Source organism: Podarcis filfolensis (genome assembly GCF_964270895.1).
Source record: "Podarcis filfolensis genome assembly, chromosome: 13".
Classification (NCBI taxonomy): Eukaryota; Metazoa; Chordata; class Lepidosauria; order Squamata; family Lacertidae; genus Podarcis; species Podarcis filfolensis.
Window position 1 is genome coordinate 49,542,588 of NC_139615.1, and position 17,049 is coordinate 49,559,636.

Genomic DNA, 17,049 nt, shown 5'->3' on the forward strand with positions numbered 1-17,049 from the left:
GCATCTGACCGTTGGCCCATATAGTCCAGCATCCTGTTCTCGCAGTGGCGAACCAGATGCCTGCGGAAAACCCACAAGCAGTACCTGAGCGCAACAGTACTCTCCCTTCCTATGGTTTCCAGCAACTGGTACTCAGAAGCGATGCTTCTTCTGTCAAGGTAGAGCATAGCCAACATGGCTGGTAGACACTGATAGCCATCTCCTCCTTAGTTACGGTGTTGGTGAGACTTAACGGGGATTGTGGGAATAAAAGAGCAATTTGGCTAAAGGGTTTTAATAGGGTAACTGCTCCCTTAAAATTGCCTTAGTATAGCATTAATAGTTGAGTATCAGCAGTAAAGCAGTGCCAGGAGAAAACGATTTGCTCACGTGGCACCTGCAAAATTAGATTTTTGCTCAGGGAGGCCAAAGTGTTAAATGCCAAAGAAACAAGGTAGTACCTGAACAGTAAGACTGATTCTGCTGTGCGACCCTGCACAAAAAAACGGCTATAATAAAACAACTCGTGCCAATTGAGGTAGTAGGCTGGTGTGGAATGTGCCTGGGTTTGACTTCTTTTGCTTCACTCTCAACATTATTTGATCTCTCATTTGACAAAAATGAATCTTTTTTTTAAAAAAGTACTATAAGTGCAATTTTATACCTGTTTTATACCTGCTGATTTCAATAGGACTTACTCCCAGACATCCATGCATAAGGTTGCAACCTAACTTTGTTAAAGCCTCGCTCATCAGTCTCTAAAGGAAATTTTAAAACAGAGGATGCTTCTTAAATGAATTTTGCATTGTTGGAGAGAAACTGGGAGATCATCTTGCTTGTTTTGTATTAGCTCCATTAGTTGCCTAGATGTGTTTGACAGAACACCTATATAAGTGTTGTCGGTTGCACACCACTAGCCTTAACAAAACAGACATTAAGGCCCTTTGATCAAGATACTGCAAAACCAATTTTGAATCATACTGGTATTGTATATTTGTGTCAGTTACAAGGTACGGATATACAAGCACTTGTAACTTGCATCACTATGATTCCTGGAATCAACCTACTATAAATGTTTGCATGGGAAATATTTAGTGTGCATTAACACCTATTAACGATTCCAGCAAAAAAAGAAAAAAACGGACAGGGATCAGCAACTGGAGGCCTTGGCCAAATCCTACACCACCCTGAATATGAACAGTTCATCCTTCAATTGTAAATCCATAAGCAAGAGGGGCATGAGCGTGCCATGGTGTTATGTGCACACACATAGGTCAACACATAGTCCTGGTTGGTAACCTAAGGGGCAGTTTCCCCTCCAATCCACCACACCCATTACCAGTTAAAATACTTGTGTCAGAAACCATTAATACTCTGCCCACAAATTCACATTTCCTGTGAAATCTTCAACACAGCTAACCAGATGTTGTCTGTTCAGTAAATATTTCTATATAGATGGTGTTATTTAGCACATTAACTAGTTTAACCGCCCATTGTTACCATGCAGACTTGCTCAATACTTGGCAGCTTACATGAGCCATCTAGGATAGTTTTATGAATTTACACTGTCTTACAGGTACATCAAGGGACGCGGGTGGCGCTGTGGGTAAAACCTCAGTGCCTAGGACTTGCCGATCGTATGTTCGGCAGTTCGAATCCCCGCGGCGGGGTGAGCTCCCGTCTTTCGGTCCCAGCTCCTGCCCACCTAGCAGTTCAAAAGCACCCCTAAGTGCAAGTAGATAAATAGGGACCGCTTTATAGCGGGAAGGTAAACGGCGTTTCCGTGTGCTGCGCTGGTGCCGGCTTGCCAGAGCAGCTTCGTCACGCTGGCCACGTGACCCGGAAGTGTCTGCGGACAGCGCTGGCTCCCGGCCTCTTAAGTGAGATGAGCGCACAACCCTAGAGTCGGACACGACTGGCCCGTATGGGCAGGGGTACCTTTACCTTTACAGGTACATCTGCAGTGTTATATGTCACTGCATTCAGGCAGCACTTTATTCAGTTTTTCTTGATGTTTCCTTACCAGGTAATTTTTTTGCGTTTTATGTATCATTCAGATGACGTAAAGCTCACTTCTAGAAATCTAGTGGAACTTCTGTGGTGTTTTGGGGGGGGGGGTCTGCTTACAACCCCATTAACTCAGAAAATCACAGGACTTGTTTCTTTCTTGAGAATCCCACCTCTTAAGCTTTCGAGTTTACTAACCTGCTGACACAGCTACTCTTTTTTTCTCTAATAAGAGTTTTCCTTGTGTCTCCTTGAGGTACTTTCTTCTTGAGACATTACAGCTGTGGAGAACTTAATCCTCTTGTGCCCCAATTTTGACACACATTCCTAAAATGCTATTCTGTTGTTTGGCAAGTGGGGAGAGTGAGGAGCAACTGTGTCCTGGGGAAGCCACTGAGTGTTAGCAGTAGGAACTTTTGCCTAGATGTTATATTGACTGGATGTGTATTATGTGATCCTTTTCCCCTGGGCCTGCAAGTGTTTTTACTGTCCAAGGGCAAACAGAAACAGAGGTGCAACAGCAAGGCCACCGATTGCTAAACCTGTTTAAAAGTTTAATCATCTCTCACGAAATCAGTTGTGAAATGTTCTGCTGTGCAAACCTGCACCATCCTCCTGATTTTGAGGTGTTCCCTCAACTTTCAGAATATGAGTTAATGTTACCCAGCCTAAGTGGCATAGCTTCTGCTCACGCTTGAAGATGTGACAGGTCGGATATGAAATATCCTTTTCATATACCTTTTGCTGGCCTGTAATCAGAAAGTTCAGATCAGGACTTGTGCTTTGAAATGAATTAACTTTATCTTCTTCACATAATGGTTTCCAAGGTAGTTCATTCACACCCCCGATTAGGGAAGCTAATATTGGATGAATGCGATTTCCTCAACCTCACATGTCATCCCAAAGACCACTGGTCAAATTAGCTATTAAGAAGTCATGTGCACTTGTTGTAGTACAGCGTTGAATTTCAAAACAGATTGGGCACTGATGAAACACTGGGAAGTCCATGAAGCTCATCTCCTTCCAGTAAATAGGGCATGTCACAATATGGAATTATTTGGCCCTAGGAAACCAATGTGTCAATGAAACTAAGCGCTCCAACGTATATCCCTCACATATTGAGCGGGAGAATGGGGCTGTGTCCATCAGCTCTGCCCTGTGGATGCAGCTAACAGACATACACCCTGCCAGCCATGTGCTGGTGCTTATTTGAAGGGGTCCTATGAAGAAGAAGAAGAAGAGTTTGGATTTGATATCCCGCTTTATCACTACCCTAAGGAGTCTCAAAGCGGCTAACATTCTCCTTTCCCTTCCTCCCTCACAACAAACACTCTGTGAGGTGAGTGAGGCCGAGAGACTTCAGAGAAGTGTGACTGGCCCAAGGTCACTCAGCAGCTGCAGGTGGAGGAGCAGAGATACGAATCCAGTTCACCAGATTACGAGGCCACTGCTCTTAACCACCACACCACACTGGCTCTCAATGGCTATGAATGTATGTATGAATGTATCTCCTTCAAGAGAGATCCAGGGCAAATGAAGATTGCATCTTGCGTGGAAGACATTATGTGCTTATGTTGCTGGCACACGTATACAGAAACCCTTAATATGAGACGCATTGCCAATGTGCAGAGCAGGACCACCCAACACAACCCCCTCGGGCATCTTCTCAATGCATGGAAGGATCTGAGAGAACCTCACTAGTGGTAGCAGCAGCAATGGTCATTGGCCCACATAAATAGGTAATTTGCTGTAGCTGATGAGTAGTTTCGATTAGTCTGGCAAATGTACCCTCTACCAACATCAGAAACAAATCATTACTAATAATATAAATTGAATACAATTGTATGAATGTTTATTTCTAGTTACAAGAAACAGAATCAGTCCCTCAATTGTACAAAAATACCTGAAAGATTACAATTAGCTTCACAACCCCCCCCCCCACAAAGCTATTTACAGTTATGAAGCAATGCATATTGAGTAAGAGGTTTTGTCTCTTAAATTAATACCTTTTGCATTCCCTGAAAACTTAACTTTTATTCCATATTACAGTCACTAAAAAGTCTTGCATTGTGACAATATAATTTACAATAAGCAAGTCTTGCCACTGGAAAGGTGCATTGATTGGTCAAAACGGTCAGGTACTTAGTGCAGAAAAGAGAAGACAAAACATCTAAAAACTGAGGCACGTGTTTCTTCAAGATTAATTCAACAAATAAAAAAGCTGTTCATTTTCAAACACCTACTGTTCTATAACTTACCTACTGGTTTTTTAATTTTATTTTTTTTAACCAGGTGGTTTGACATTTTCCTTCTCAACATATTCCAAGATTGCTACATGAAGTATTTTATTTTAGAAAATAAAGATCACAGGCAAACAAAAACAAATGATAAAAATTCAACAGGCTCCAGAAATAACCCTGAGCGTCCCTCTTTACATTCATGTCATTTAAATACAAAAGAAGTCAAATGTCCTTCAGTCCTTGGTTTTGAAGCAGCCAACCAGCTGTATCTGCTGCAAATGTTTAAGGTGGGATTTTAACAATTTCATTTCCAGCAAAACCAAAAAAAAAAAGGGAGGAGCAATAATGGTGTGCTCTAGTAAAGTAGCTACCACTTTGATGTGGCTCATTTCTTTAAAATAGCTCATTTTAAAGTTGGGTGTACAAAATAGTCAGCTATCTACATAGAAAATTATGATAGTCAAAGAATGCAAGTTTTATAAACATGAAACAATGCAAAACGATTTTTTAAAATTTGCTGAAAACTAAGTTAAGACACAAATTTATCTCAAAAGTCTAAATGGTCTTATCGAAACTAGAGAATGAGCATGTTAAATCATTTTTAATATATATAGGAGGGGTGAAACAGAAAATGCAGAGTGAAATCAAAGATAAAATTTAGCTTAATATGATGTCTAAAGAACATTGACAAAAAAAATAATATGCACATATAAAACCAGCAAGTTTCTAATAAAAACTAAGTCAAGTTTCTTCATTTTATATGTAGACATTTCATGGGGGCAAAGCTACTAGAATGTGTTCTGTAAACTAAGATACAGTGTTTCTATACCATTGATAATTCAGCTGGTATATGTGACTCAAGCTGGTTATTTTTTCTTAAGCTTCTCTCACCACTATAAGAATACCTTGTGAATAAAGAACTGCTTTTCCAACTTCAGCCAGCGGGATGGGCTATATATTAGTTACATGAGATAATCAGTAGAGATAAAATTTATTTTGCAACAGTAATTCTGAACATTCCTAGGGTGAATACACTTCTTGCTTTATAAACCGTGCAAAGTACACAAAGCACATCATGTGTGTATTAACCATGATATTCAAAGTCTGACAGTCATAAACCATATGGCAATCCAATGGGAAATCAAACCAGCACTGACCTTCCTCTAATGCTAGCTATCGCCAGAAGGAAAAGCACAGCAATGTAAACATGGAACAAATGAAACATTTAACAAGAGATTGTCCTGGTTCAGATATTATAAAGCCCTCCAAAATGTGTCTCCCCATGAAGGCAGCTGGTAGCATCTGACCCAACCTAACTATGCCGCCTGCATTTTACTTACCATATGTGCCCAAATTTCCATTTATCAATTTGGATTAAAGCTGGGTCAGGTATTATTTGCTCCATACAGCCAATGCCCACCTGGAAGGCTTTAGAGAGCCTAAAACAGGCCTTGAAAATATCTGCTTTGCATATAATGATAAGCCAGTTTGTTCAACAAATCACAAGTTAACGACGAATTGCTCAACAAAGGATCAAATAATATATGGCTTGTTTCTCAAGAGTTTGTTTTGTTTTCCAGCTGCAGCTTGCTGGACTTCTGGACTTCTGCAGCTTGCTGAACACTTTGGTTGGAGTGGCCAAACAAATCATGGTTAAGGAAGGGTGCTTGGTTCACTTGCAATGCCAAACTATAACTAAAACAAGTCAAGATTCATAAGCCTGCAACAAACAATGGCTTCACATAATGATTTGTTGGCAGTAAAGAAATGAGAAGTTAAAACCACTGGGCAGGCTCATATGTAATGCTACACCACGGTCTTAATAAGCCATAGTTTAATAAACCATGGCTTACCATTGTGTGTGAACCAGGGCCTTATTTAAATGATGAACCAGGAATGAAGCAAGACTAAACCAGTTTGCCACAAACTAGTTTGACCAACTAATATAAATACTTTAGTGCATATACCCCCTAGTATTAGGTTACTGAATTGTCAATGGTAAATTCAGCAGTGGCATGAAGGGTTGAATATCCAATTTCTATTAGCAATAAAACAGGCCATTAAACCAGCACTACTGCATATTATCACCCAATCATTCTGGTGGCACTTGCATAACTTTTCTTTGCGCAGGTCTGAAATGGAGAGCAGTCAATGGATTTTGCCCCCAGTTTTGTACAGAAGTTTTGGCAATCCTGCACAATACAAGCAAGACACAGTTCAACTGAAGAAGAAATTATTCAAATTTACCTGACTGGGCATCACTGTTGCCCTACCAACACTTAGGACAGGCATAGGCAAGCTCGGCCCTCCAGATGTTTTGGGACCATCACCCCTAGCTAACAGGACTAGTGGTCAGGGATGATGGGAGTTGTAGTCCCAAAACATCTGGAGGGCCGAGTTTGCCTATGCCTGACTTAGGAAAACAACTCTATGGGGTTTAGCCAGTGTTAGTTACACTCATGAGTAGATCCATTGAAATAAATGGACATTAGTAACGGAGGTCCTTAATATTCTCTATGGACCTACTCTGAGTAGAACTTAGTTGGAAACAACCCTATGTCTGTGCCAGTGCAGTCATATCCAACAATCTAACCATAATTAGGAGACCAGGATACTCCATGGCCACTTCCCTCTTTCTTTCAGTTTCGGAGCTAATTATAGTTAGGCTTACCGGTACATCTTTACTGGGATTTTCAAGTAACTCTAGACCCAAGTCATTTGCAAACAAGGTTAAAGACTTATTTGCAGTCTGTGTTTTGGTTACTGAAAATGCGGGTTCAGAGGCTGGAGGGAAGGATAATGCAAACACACGGGGCCCTCTTGAACTCTCAACCATGGTTAGGAGATTGGACAGTGATACACCTGCACGAAAGGCCCTGTGACATGGTCAGAAAGCAAGGAAACACTGAACTTGTGTCCTACTAGGTAGACTAAACAAGTGAAGCCCCACCTCCCAAAGCTGGTTCCAAATACATATTGTCACTCTAGCCTTTGTCAGTGGATTTTCCCAAAGGGTCATGCAGACCAGAGGGCTCTAGTAGGCTGAGAATGTGGGGGAAGACAAAACACATTCAGATTAAAATGGGTTAAAACACATTTATGCATAGAATCAGAATCCTTTGCATGACTAGCTATTATTAGTGTCCTGCACACAAGCTACAGCCATTATATTTTTTAAAAAAAACCAATCATTCTAAAGAGTACATATGTTGGTATGTGTATATTGCCATAGTTGTATCCACACTGTTTCTTCAAGAGCATCGGTACATAACATAGCTGCTGATTTTCAGAGCCATCGAGTCATATTTTTGTCTTCTAGATCCTTGTTAGGCTGAAGCAACTCATGAAATACAGGATTTAGATTAATACCCAAATCCTGCATAAGTGTAAAAGCTTCATCAGCTCCTAATATAGGCCATATGCAATATCCAAAAAGTAGGAGTGCAAAAAACAAAAAATAGTAGAGTGTGATCAATACAAAAAGTAAACACACTAAGTCTTAAATTCTCAAGATTATTCCAGGGCAAGAGTTCTTTTCAATAATTTTGCTTCACAAACTTGATTCTGTTAAAATGGACCAGCCAAGGGACAGTTTCCAGTTTTGTTTAATGATTTTACACACCCTTTCCTGATTTTAGGGGTTGCTAGGACACTCAGCACCAAGCATGTTTAGGTGTTATACAAACCAGCAAAATCTCAGTCTGTTGCTCAATTCATCCTTTTCCAAATCCCCAAGGTGCATAATTCTTGTGAACAACTATTCTGCTAATTCCCCAGTGTCAACCTTCCTTTTATAATATTTCTCTAGCAACTTCCATCACTGAGCAAAGTCGGTCTTCAACATGGATCAAAATAGAGGTCATAAGGCCACACGTATGCAGTGGTGTTTGAGTTTACACGGCAAAACTCCCTTGTTTAGTTGGTAGAACTCAACAAGCTGTATTAGGTCAGTGAATTTGGTGCTCCCATCATCCAGACTGAAAAATATCTGTCCGTCATCTTCACACTTGAAAAATTAATAAAAAAAGTTAAAATACTAAAACCATGTCAAGTTAAGCAGCAATATAACCAAATTAGGGTGCTAACTAATGGATGGATGCACATCAACAAAGGGTGTCAAGTGACAGAACTCATCTATCAATTGAGCTAATACTTCAGACTTGTTTAAAGTTGGTTTTACCTCATCCACAATTCTGATATTCAAAATAGAATATTTCAAATTTTGGGCACAGCAAAGCTCCATCTTTTGACTTAACCCTTAGCCCATAGTCCCAACAATAATAAATATAATAACATTTTATTTATATCCCGCCCTCCCCAGCCAATTCCAGGCTCAGAGCGGCTAACAACAGTAAAATAATACAGCATTCTAAAATCAATTCATTATAAAATCAGTTCAAATCACACTGATGGCAACCATTGGGCTAGAGTTCTGTGAGGATTACCAAAGGAGGGGGTCAGGCTGTGCCTTGGCCAAAGGCCTGGTGGAACAGCTCTGTCTTGCAGGCCTTGCGGAAAGATGTCAAGTCCCGCAGGGCCCTAGTCTCTTGTGACAGAGCGTTCCACCAGATCAGAGCCACAGCCGAAAAAGCCCTGGCTCTGGCTGAGGCCAGCCTAACCTCTCTGTGGCCCGGGACCTCCAAGATGTTTTTGTTTGAAAACCGTAAGGTCCTCTGTGGGACATACCAGGAGAGGCGGTCCTGTAGGCACGAGGGTCCTAGGCAGTTTAGGGCTTTAAAGGTTAAAACCAGCACCTTAAACTTGATCCTGTACTCCACCTGGAGCCAGTGCAGCTGGTGTAGCACTGGGTGAATGTGCTCCTACAGCGAGGACCCCGTAAGGAGTCTCGCCGCGGCATTCTGCACCCACTGGAGTTTCTGGGTCAGTCTCAAGGGCAGCCCCACGTAGAGCGGATTACAATAATCCAGTCTGGAGGTGACCGTCGCATGGATCACAGTGGACATTTGTCCGCAATCCTTTTACCATTTTATCCTTCCCTTCCGTTCTTATATTTTCCCCACCCCACTCCCCACCCCAAGGCAGCAAATTAGTATTACTGGTATAGAACAGGACATTGGTTGCTCACCATGAAGGTATCCAACAATGGGTTAATATCTTTGACTTGCCCAGGAAGGTCGGAAATGAAACTAATTTTTTTCCACCAAGCCTGGTTCTCTTTCCTCACTTTTGTCCCTCAAAAAGGTTTAAATAGAATGCATCTTGAAAATAATTAGGGAAGGAGAACTAGGGAGGTGGCGTCTGGGCAGGCCAAACTATAGGGCGCAAGGTGATGCTGACTTTGTGAAGACGATATGGACAACATCAGGCTAGGCACAAGGATGGAACAAAGTTTTGGGTTATGTTAGCCACTGAGAAACAGGATGTTATCTTGGATGCCTCTGCACACCAAACCAAGATGAATCTTCCAGTTGACGTTAGAGGTATCCAACAGTTAAAAAGTTACATTACATTCTAACTAGGGCACGTGGCTGAGCCAGGAAGTGGGGAGCACATTGAATTAACAGGTCTCCCTTGTTCGGCAGGAACCAGGGTAAGGAAGTCTCTAGGTTGAGGGTCTCAGAGAACCGAGGCTGGAAAGGGGCCTGCTACACCTGTATCTCTTGTATAAGGGCAGCAGGAGAAGTCAAGAGGTCCTTTTGGCACTCCATGTATCTGCACCTCTGCCCAGGCTATCTGAAATGTAAACATGTACCTTGGGAAGGGGTGGTTCGTGGAGAAGGCAAAGAGGTCTATCAGTGGGTGTCCAAGCGCTCCTGTATTGCTGCAAACACCTCCCTGTTGAGGATTATTCCTCCTACGCCCAGGTAACTGCAGCTGAGATAGTCTACAGTTGCATCCCTCTGCATTGGGACAATTGCTTCCTTCAATGCTGACTTGAATGCTGTCACATGGGAGAAGTGCTTGCAGTGGTTTGGCCCACAATATGCCTTCCTGACTCTTGCCCATATCATAGCTTTAGGAGGAGGTCCAGGGTGTGGTTAACACATTTGCAAGAGGAGTGTATGCCTGATGTCCTGAAACAGGTGGGCACTCTTTAAAGAAAGTCCTCCCTGAAAGTTGCAGCACTTGACAATTATCACCTGGTCACAAATACTGTCCTTTGGCAGTAATGTGCTTGAGAGGGTGGTGGTATAGCTACAGACACTATTGGAAGAAAATGATTCTCTTGACCCACTTCTGGGTTCATGTCTGCTTTGGGGACAGAACTGACCTTGGTTGCCCTGACCTTTGGGAGAGGGATGGGGAAGTGAAACCTTGTTGCTGTTGCTTAATCTCTCAGTGGCTTTTGATACTGTTGACCACAGTGTCCTCCTAGACCAGTGATGGCCAAACTTGGCCCTCCAGCTGGTTTGGGACTACAACTCCCATCACCCCTAGCTAACAGGACCAGTGGTCAGGGATGATGGGAATTGTAGTCCCAAACCAGCTGGAGGGCCAAGTTTGGCCATCACTGTCCTAGACTATCTTCTGTGAGTTGGGAATGATCATTACGGTATGATCCGTGCTCATGGAGGCTGATGGGAAAAGCCAGCAGCTACAAGTTTGACATGGTTAGGGAGTATTGCTCTCGGTCCTGGGCAAGGGCATTAACCTGTTGTGAGATACCTCTGACAACCAACAGCCCTTACAAACACAACGGACACAAAAAATGGGCAAACTTTTCCATTTTCTTTAACAATGATATTAATTGTGCTACTGGGGGAAAAAACGATTTTGAAATTTGAATTGTGGATTTCCACTTGTTAATTTTTGGCTAATAAAAAAAGAGAGCCAAAATTAAAAATCATGCTTTGTTCACAATTTTGTCCCATAAAGATATAAACAACTTCTTCACAAAAATAAGTTAAGACTAATATATCTGAAATATCACAAACATTGTAGCCCAAAATAAATTACCCTATATTAATTTTAAAGATTGGCTGTCACTGGAGATAATCTGGCATTTCAGGATGTTATTCTCTGAGAAATAAAAGCATTTGTATTGTCCATGTTGGAAATACTATGGCTAGAGGTCTTTCACTGAGTATTACACATGGAAGATGAGTGTGCATATACAGGTAAGGGTTTCTAAATTCAGCCGTTTTCTGAAATAATAATGATGACGACATCTTGATTGATCTGGTCCATTGTATGAAGAGGAGACCGTGTGCCTTTTCCCCAGTGTGCAGCTCTGCCGCCTATGCTGTGACAGAACACCTGAATAGACTGATGCAGAAGTCAGTCAAAGTTGCAGGGTCAGTTTCTGGATATCTTCCTGTGGCTTTTAGGCTTTTGAACATTGGATTATACATGCACATACATTCAAATGCTCCATTGCTGCATTGGGGGGGGGGGGAGATAAGCAACTGCCCTCTTCTGACTGATGGACCAGATCAGGGAAGAGGTCTTGCCCAACTTAACATATTCTATGAAAAGTACAGAGAGGAAATGAGAAAAAATTCTAGTTTCTGAATGCTATCATTGGTTGAACTGAAAAGCCTTTCAGAAATCTTCATCAATAAAACCCATTGTGAATTCTGCACCACATTTTTTAAAAGTGCCGTACTTACCGGCAAAATCTGGAAATGCTTAATTTTTTGATGGTGACACAGTGTAAGTACAAATGCCTTTGGGTTACTCTGACTGTCCCGGAGAAGAAATAACCTGGGAAGCAATATTATACTTTATTATTAAATGGACTACTATTTGGAAATAAATGAACATCTCCGTTTCATTATTTTACCAGCTGACAGGAGCGATCCAGCAGTAAATCACACCAAGCTAGTTGGAGTTAACTCTTTGTTAGCAAAAACAGGATCTGCATAGGTGTGTCAGGCCTAATAAGCACAGCAACTTTTCTCTGGCAGGTCCTGCAGCCATGAAGCAGTTGTTAAGACTGAAGGTCCTCCTCACAGCTGCTCAAGTCCCCTCTTCTCCAGTGTTTTTCACAAGCTGTCTGAGACTGTGCCTGCATGCGGCCACCCTCTCCACTGCCCTTTTCATCCCTCTTCTGGTTCTGGGAGACCGGGGGGCAGGGAGCTTGTCACATGCTTCTTCACCAACAGGGTTCCTCTATGGCTCTTGACTTCCCTCCTCTCCTGCTTCTGCCTTGAATTCTGGACTTATCTCTGCCACAGACTCTCCCAGCTCCCCAGGTTCTGCTCCCTAAGCCCTGCTGCCTCTTCCAACACCTCCTTTCCCCAGTCTTCTCCCTCTGACCTCTCATCATTGCCCCACCACTAATCCCTGGGCTCTGAGCCTTCTTCCCTTGGGGTTCAACATCTGTTTCCTCCCACCATTCTCTGTGTCCAACCAGTCTGTTGACACCAGCACACATTAGAGTCTAACTCTAACTAATTTGAAATTTGGCTGATGAAATTATGACAAACCTTGCAACCTTGGAAATGCTCGTGAACTGTCAGATAATCAATCAATATAAGTCTTTTTAATTACCCACCATCAGGGTTGCAGGCCAGAGCAAGGAGAATTTATGCAGAACATTTGAGCATTCATATGGAAGTGTAACGTAAGTCCCAAATTAAAACCCTGGCATTGCCAGGCAGCATGAGAAGATCTGCTCAGACCCTGGAAAGGTGATGCCAGTGGACAACATTTTGAGCTACATCCTGTGATCCTACAAACCATCAGTAACATAATATGCCACCAAATTTCCTCCCCACCTCCATCCCTCGCCAAGGATTGTATGCCATGGTCTTTTCAGACTAGGTAAACTAGGTACTTTTACATGAAAATTTGGATCATGGTTGTATCTGGGACTCTCAGCACAGCGGCAAATATCACGTGCAGGGAGGAAAAACATACCCATCCACAAGACCCTGCTGTTTAATAATCCTGTGCGATTCTTCTCTAGAGATTCTGCCGTGAAACCAGTTTTGTGTCCTATGAATAACTGAAGAAGAAATAACTGGTCATTGCTAGTATTCAGCAAAATTCTTCTATAATTAATTAATATATCAATATATTAATATTTATACGACGCCCATCTGGCTGGGTTTCCCACAAAAAATGAATCATTCATAAAAGCCATTGCACAAAATGTTTAACACGAACGGGACTCAAACTAAGCATCAACGTTCCCTTTTAAAAGGACAAAGAATAAACTCTAGCTTTCTGGCTCCAGAAGAGCAAATATGGCTTAATATAATTTAAGTTAAATTTTAATCAACATGGGCACTATCCAACCACAGATGAGCACTTAAGTTTGACTGAATTCAGTGGAATCAGGGGAAATTAATTACAGTCTCAGCTTTCCCACGAAAATTATACGAGATCATCTCCCTCTCCAGATACTTGTCAGTTTCAATTTTTCTTACCTGTGTTCAGCATGGAAGGATGAAGAGGACTTTGGCTACCCAAGATATTCATTCTTGTGCTGCGTTTCTGTAGAACAAAGAAGCAAGCACAAAACCTCAAATTATTAATATTACTATATGCAAAAACAACATATCAAAACGTTTAACCCAGTTTCAGTTTCTTCATGCCATGACAGGAAATGTATTGCAATGCAGTGAGAATATGTGAAGTTTCTGTACCTTAAAAATAAAATTAAAAAATTAAAAGTTGAATTTTTGATTTGGCTTCTAAATCAGCCAAGAAGCTCATTGGGGGAAAAGTGGCAAATTTCTCCAATCCAATTTAATTGTTATACAACTATTACAAAATGCTCTTTGGATGAAAAGTGTGTGTGTGTGTGTGTCAGGTTTTTTGTCCACATGGAGCAATAATCAAATTAAGTCTCTCTTAAGCATTCGAGGAGGCTACTTGGTACTCCATTGATAAGCCAACAACACGCCATTAGCCGTCTGTCAATCAAGGCCATCAAGTATCTTCTTCAGCCCTGGGTTCAAACCTCTGCTAAACCACAAAGCTTACTGAATGATTTTGGACCACTTATTGTGACTTAGTCTAATCAATCACAGTGATTTGAGGTTGTGGGAGAAGAAGCATCATTTATACAATTCTGAGATCTTTGGAGGAATTTTTTTAAAAAAAGTTTGAATTATTTTTGTGGAATGCAAATCACTTTACACACACACACACACAGAGAGAGAGAGAGAGAGAGAGAGAGAGGAGAGAGAGAGAGATCTGAGATTTCTGTTGGAGGCAGGGTGCAAGATTCATGAAGATCTTACAGCATATTAGAGGTAAAAACAAAAAAACTCAGTTCATTTAGGAGTAATTGTTATAACAATTTTATCCAACGCAGCACAGACTATCACCTTATTGTCTGCAGGCCCATTTAACCTTATATTGTATATGCAATTTAAATCACATTTAAATTATATATAATGGCAGGAACAGTAATAGCAACTAACAACAACAATTTGGACTACTGTAATTCGCTCTACATGGGGCTGCCCTTGAAAACGACTCAAAGGCTGCTTCTGGACTAAAACGCAGTTGCCTATTTTTTTTAATTTGACTGTAATCATGAGCCATATTGTGTTGATTCTCAAAGATCTGCACTGACTGTCGATATGTTTCTGGTCTGAGTTCAAGGTTCTACAGATGACTTACAAAGCCCTGAACAAATTGGAGCCCAAATGGCACAGCGTCTCTCCAGATATAGTCTGGCCCAGGAATTAAGATCATAAAAGGAGGCTGTCTTCAGGGTCCAACCTGTGGGAATTGTATTCCTTACAGTCACTGGCATTCCCATGGTGCCACCCCAGTTTTAGAATGCCCCTGAAACTATGGTTCTGCTTCCAAATTATTGTCACCCACCTAGAGATCCTAGATAAAAAGAGAGATAAATATTTCAAACAGAGGGGACAGCACCTCAGCTCTCCCGAGGAAGACATATATGACCCCTTCATGTGATGGGCGTGTCCAAGACGTACGTCTCGCATATGCGCATAACCTTGCTGCCCTTCTGAAACAGCACTTGGCACACACCCATGCTCATTTTACTGTGAATACAGTGGTACCTCGGGTTAGATACGCTTCAGGTTACATATGCTTCAGGTTACAGACTCCACTAACCCAGAAATAGTACCTTCCTTTGGGCGAGCAGTTCATGTTTCTGCCTTGCTTGAATCACTATGATTATATTATCTGTTCTATTTGTATCGCCTTCCACAATACAGTGGTATCTCGGGTTATATATGCTTCAGGTTATATACGCTTCAGGTTACAGACTCTGCTAACCCAGAAATAGTGCTTCAGGTTAAGAACTTTGCTTCAGGATGAGAGCAGAAATCGTGCTCCGGCAGCGCGGCGGCAGCAGGAGGCCCCATTAGCTAAAGTGGTGCTTCAGGTTAAGAACAGTTTCAGGTTAAGAACAGACCTCCAGAACGAATTAAATACTTAACCCGAGGAACCACTGTACTGCAGAATGGAAAACATGACAGGAAGCTATTGCAAGGTCTACCAAAATATTGAGTTTCTGCAACGTACTACTGCCTCCCCACTGCTTCTGGTAATGTCACAAGGAATTCAAACTGTGTGGATTCTGGCTGGCCACCTCACCAGCAACAGCTCACTTGGAGAACCAGGAGCAATGACATGGAAATTCGCGGTGCTTCCAGTCTCCACTCACATGATCAAATTCCTTCAGACGTTCCCGCCACCAGCCACACCACAGCGGCTCCCATGCCACTTCTGACAATGTTAAGCCAGTTGCTCTTTTCTCAGACCCTTGTTCATAAATAAATTTCCCGTCGGTGGTCGTGACCACTACACTGCCATGGCCACGGGAGGTTATCAGCCAGAAACCGCGAAGACGGAAGCTCCCTTACCCTCCAAGCATAGCCTTCCTCCAGAGCGGCACTCTGTGCTTCTGCTGGGTTTTCAATAACTCTTCCTATTTGTCCGGAAAAATCCATTGCTACTAAGGAATTTTCAGACACACTTCTCTGAAAGGAAAATTGTTTTAATGGCATTATCCAGAAAAGGTAACTACTGGTTACTTTTATTATTTTTGCATGCTCCTCCAACCTTTCTCCAGATTATCAGTTTTTAAAGACTGGGGTGTTTTTTTTAGCATGCCATAGGCAGATGCTGCTCTGCTGGGCCAGGAGAATAAGAAACGTAAACATGGTTTTGGTGATGGGTTTTCACTGCACAAAGCTTTTGTTGGCATAAGTGTGGATAAGCTTTCATGTGAGGAGCCTTTTGAATCTGGCTTCACATTTAACATTTATATTCCTGGTAGCCCAGGAATAGCCCAGGTGTTAACCAGTCTCTGCAAGTGTATGGATTTAGTACAGTTCAAGGTTACTTTCTATTTCCCTTCTTGAAATTATTTTTTAAAAATCATTCTGACTTAGGACCGTGGAACCCTTTGTAATGATAAGACCATACATCATTCTCCCCTTGGCATGTTTTATTATTGACTCAGAAAATTGCATTGCTCTATCCCATATTTCTTTTCTGGCAAATGTTACAACTTATCTTTGTTTCCTTCCTTTCTCTAAGCTATTCCCCCCACCCCCTTCGGTTCTTTTTTTCTGTAACCTGATTGTCATTATTAAAATTCCATTTAAAAAATTTGGGCGGGGGGGGGGGGGGGAGAGAGACCGGCTGCTGGACACTTCAGATATATATATTCTCTGTTCCTTCCATGACTTTTGAACTCCTTTTACTCCATCTGCTTCTCACAGTTATCCTTTCACACCTAATTTCTAAACTTCTTGGCCTATCTGAACAAGAAAATCTTCAAGGCTGAGGCCTGGTCTATAAGAATCTAGCCTAGCAAGAGCAAGTTTCTATACTTCCAGGGCTAAGATTGACCAGAAACTGTTGCCTAGCAACAGCAGAGTCCATGGTCTAATATTCCCCAGAAATTATAAGAACTTGCATG

The 17,049-nt window shown here is 41.8% G+C and overlaps 2 protein-coding genes across 18 annotated transcripts in view; both read right to left on the bottom strand.

Annotated features, from left to right (window-relative positions):
• The window catches only part of COBL (cordon-bleu WH2 repeat protein), a 422,273-nt gene that overhangs the window by 207,909 nt on the left and 197,315 nt on the right, over window positions 1-17,049 (bottom strand). The gene's annotated exons all lie outside the window — the stretch shown is intronic.
• GRB10 (growth factor receptor bound protein 10) overlaps window positions 3,817-17,049 on the bottom strand; it is an 87,168-nt gene continuing 73,935 nt past the window's right edge. For 8 of the 16 annotated variants that reach the window (XM_083583049.1, XM_083583048.1, XM_083583053.1 and 5 more), the window contains 5 exons: window positions 15,986-16,102; window positions 13,562-13,628; window positions 13,050-13,137; window positions 11,798-11,891; window positions 3,817-8,232 (listed from right to left, as the gene is read on the bottom strand). In XM_083583049.1, the coding sequence (XP_083439175.1) occupies window positions 8,086-8,232; window positions 11,798-11,891; window positions 13,050-13,137; window positions 13,562-13,628; window positions 15,986-16,102 (513 nt within the window). In that variant the 3' untranslated portion in view covers window positions 3,817-8,085. Of the gene's footprint in view, window positions 8,233-11,797; window positions 12,393-12,486; window positions 13,138-13,561; window positions 13,629-15,985; window positions 16,103-17,049 lie in introns of all 16 variants that reach the window. The other 8 variants (XM_083583056.1, XM_083583054.1, XM_083583061.1 and 5 more) reach the window with 3 other exon arrangements.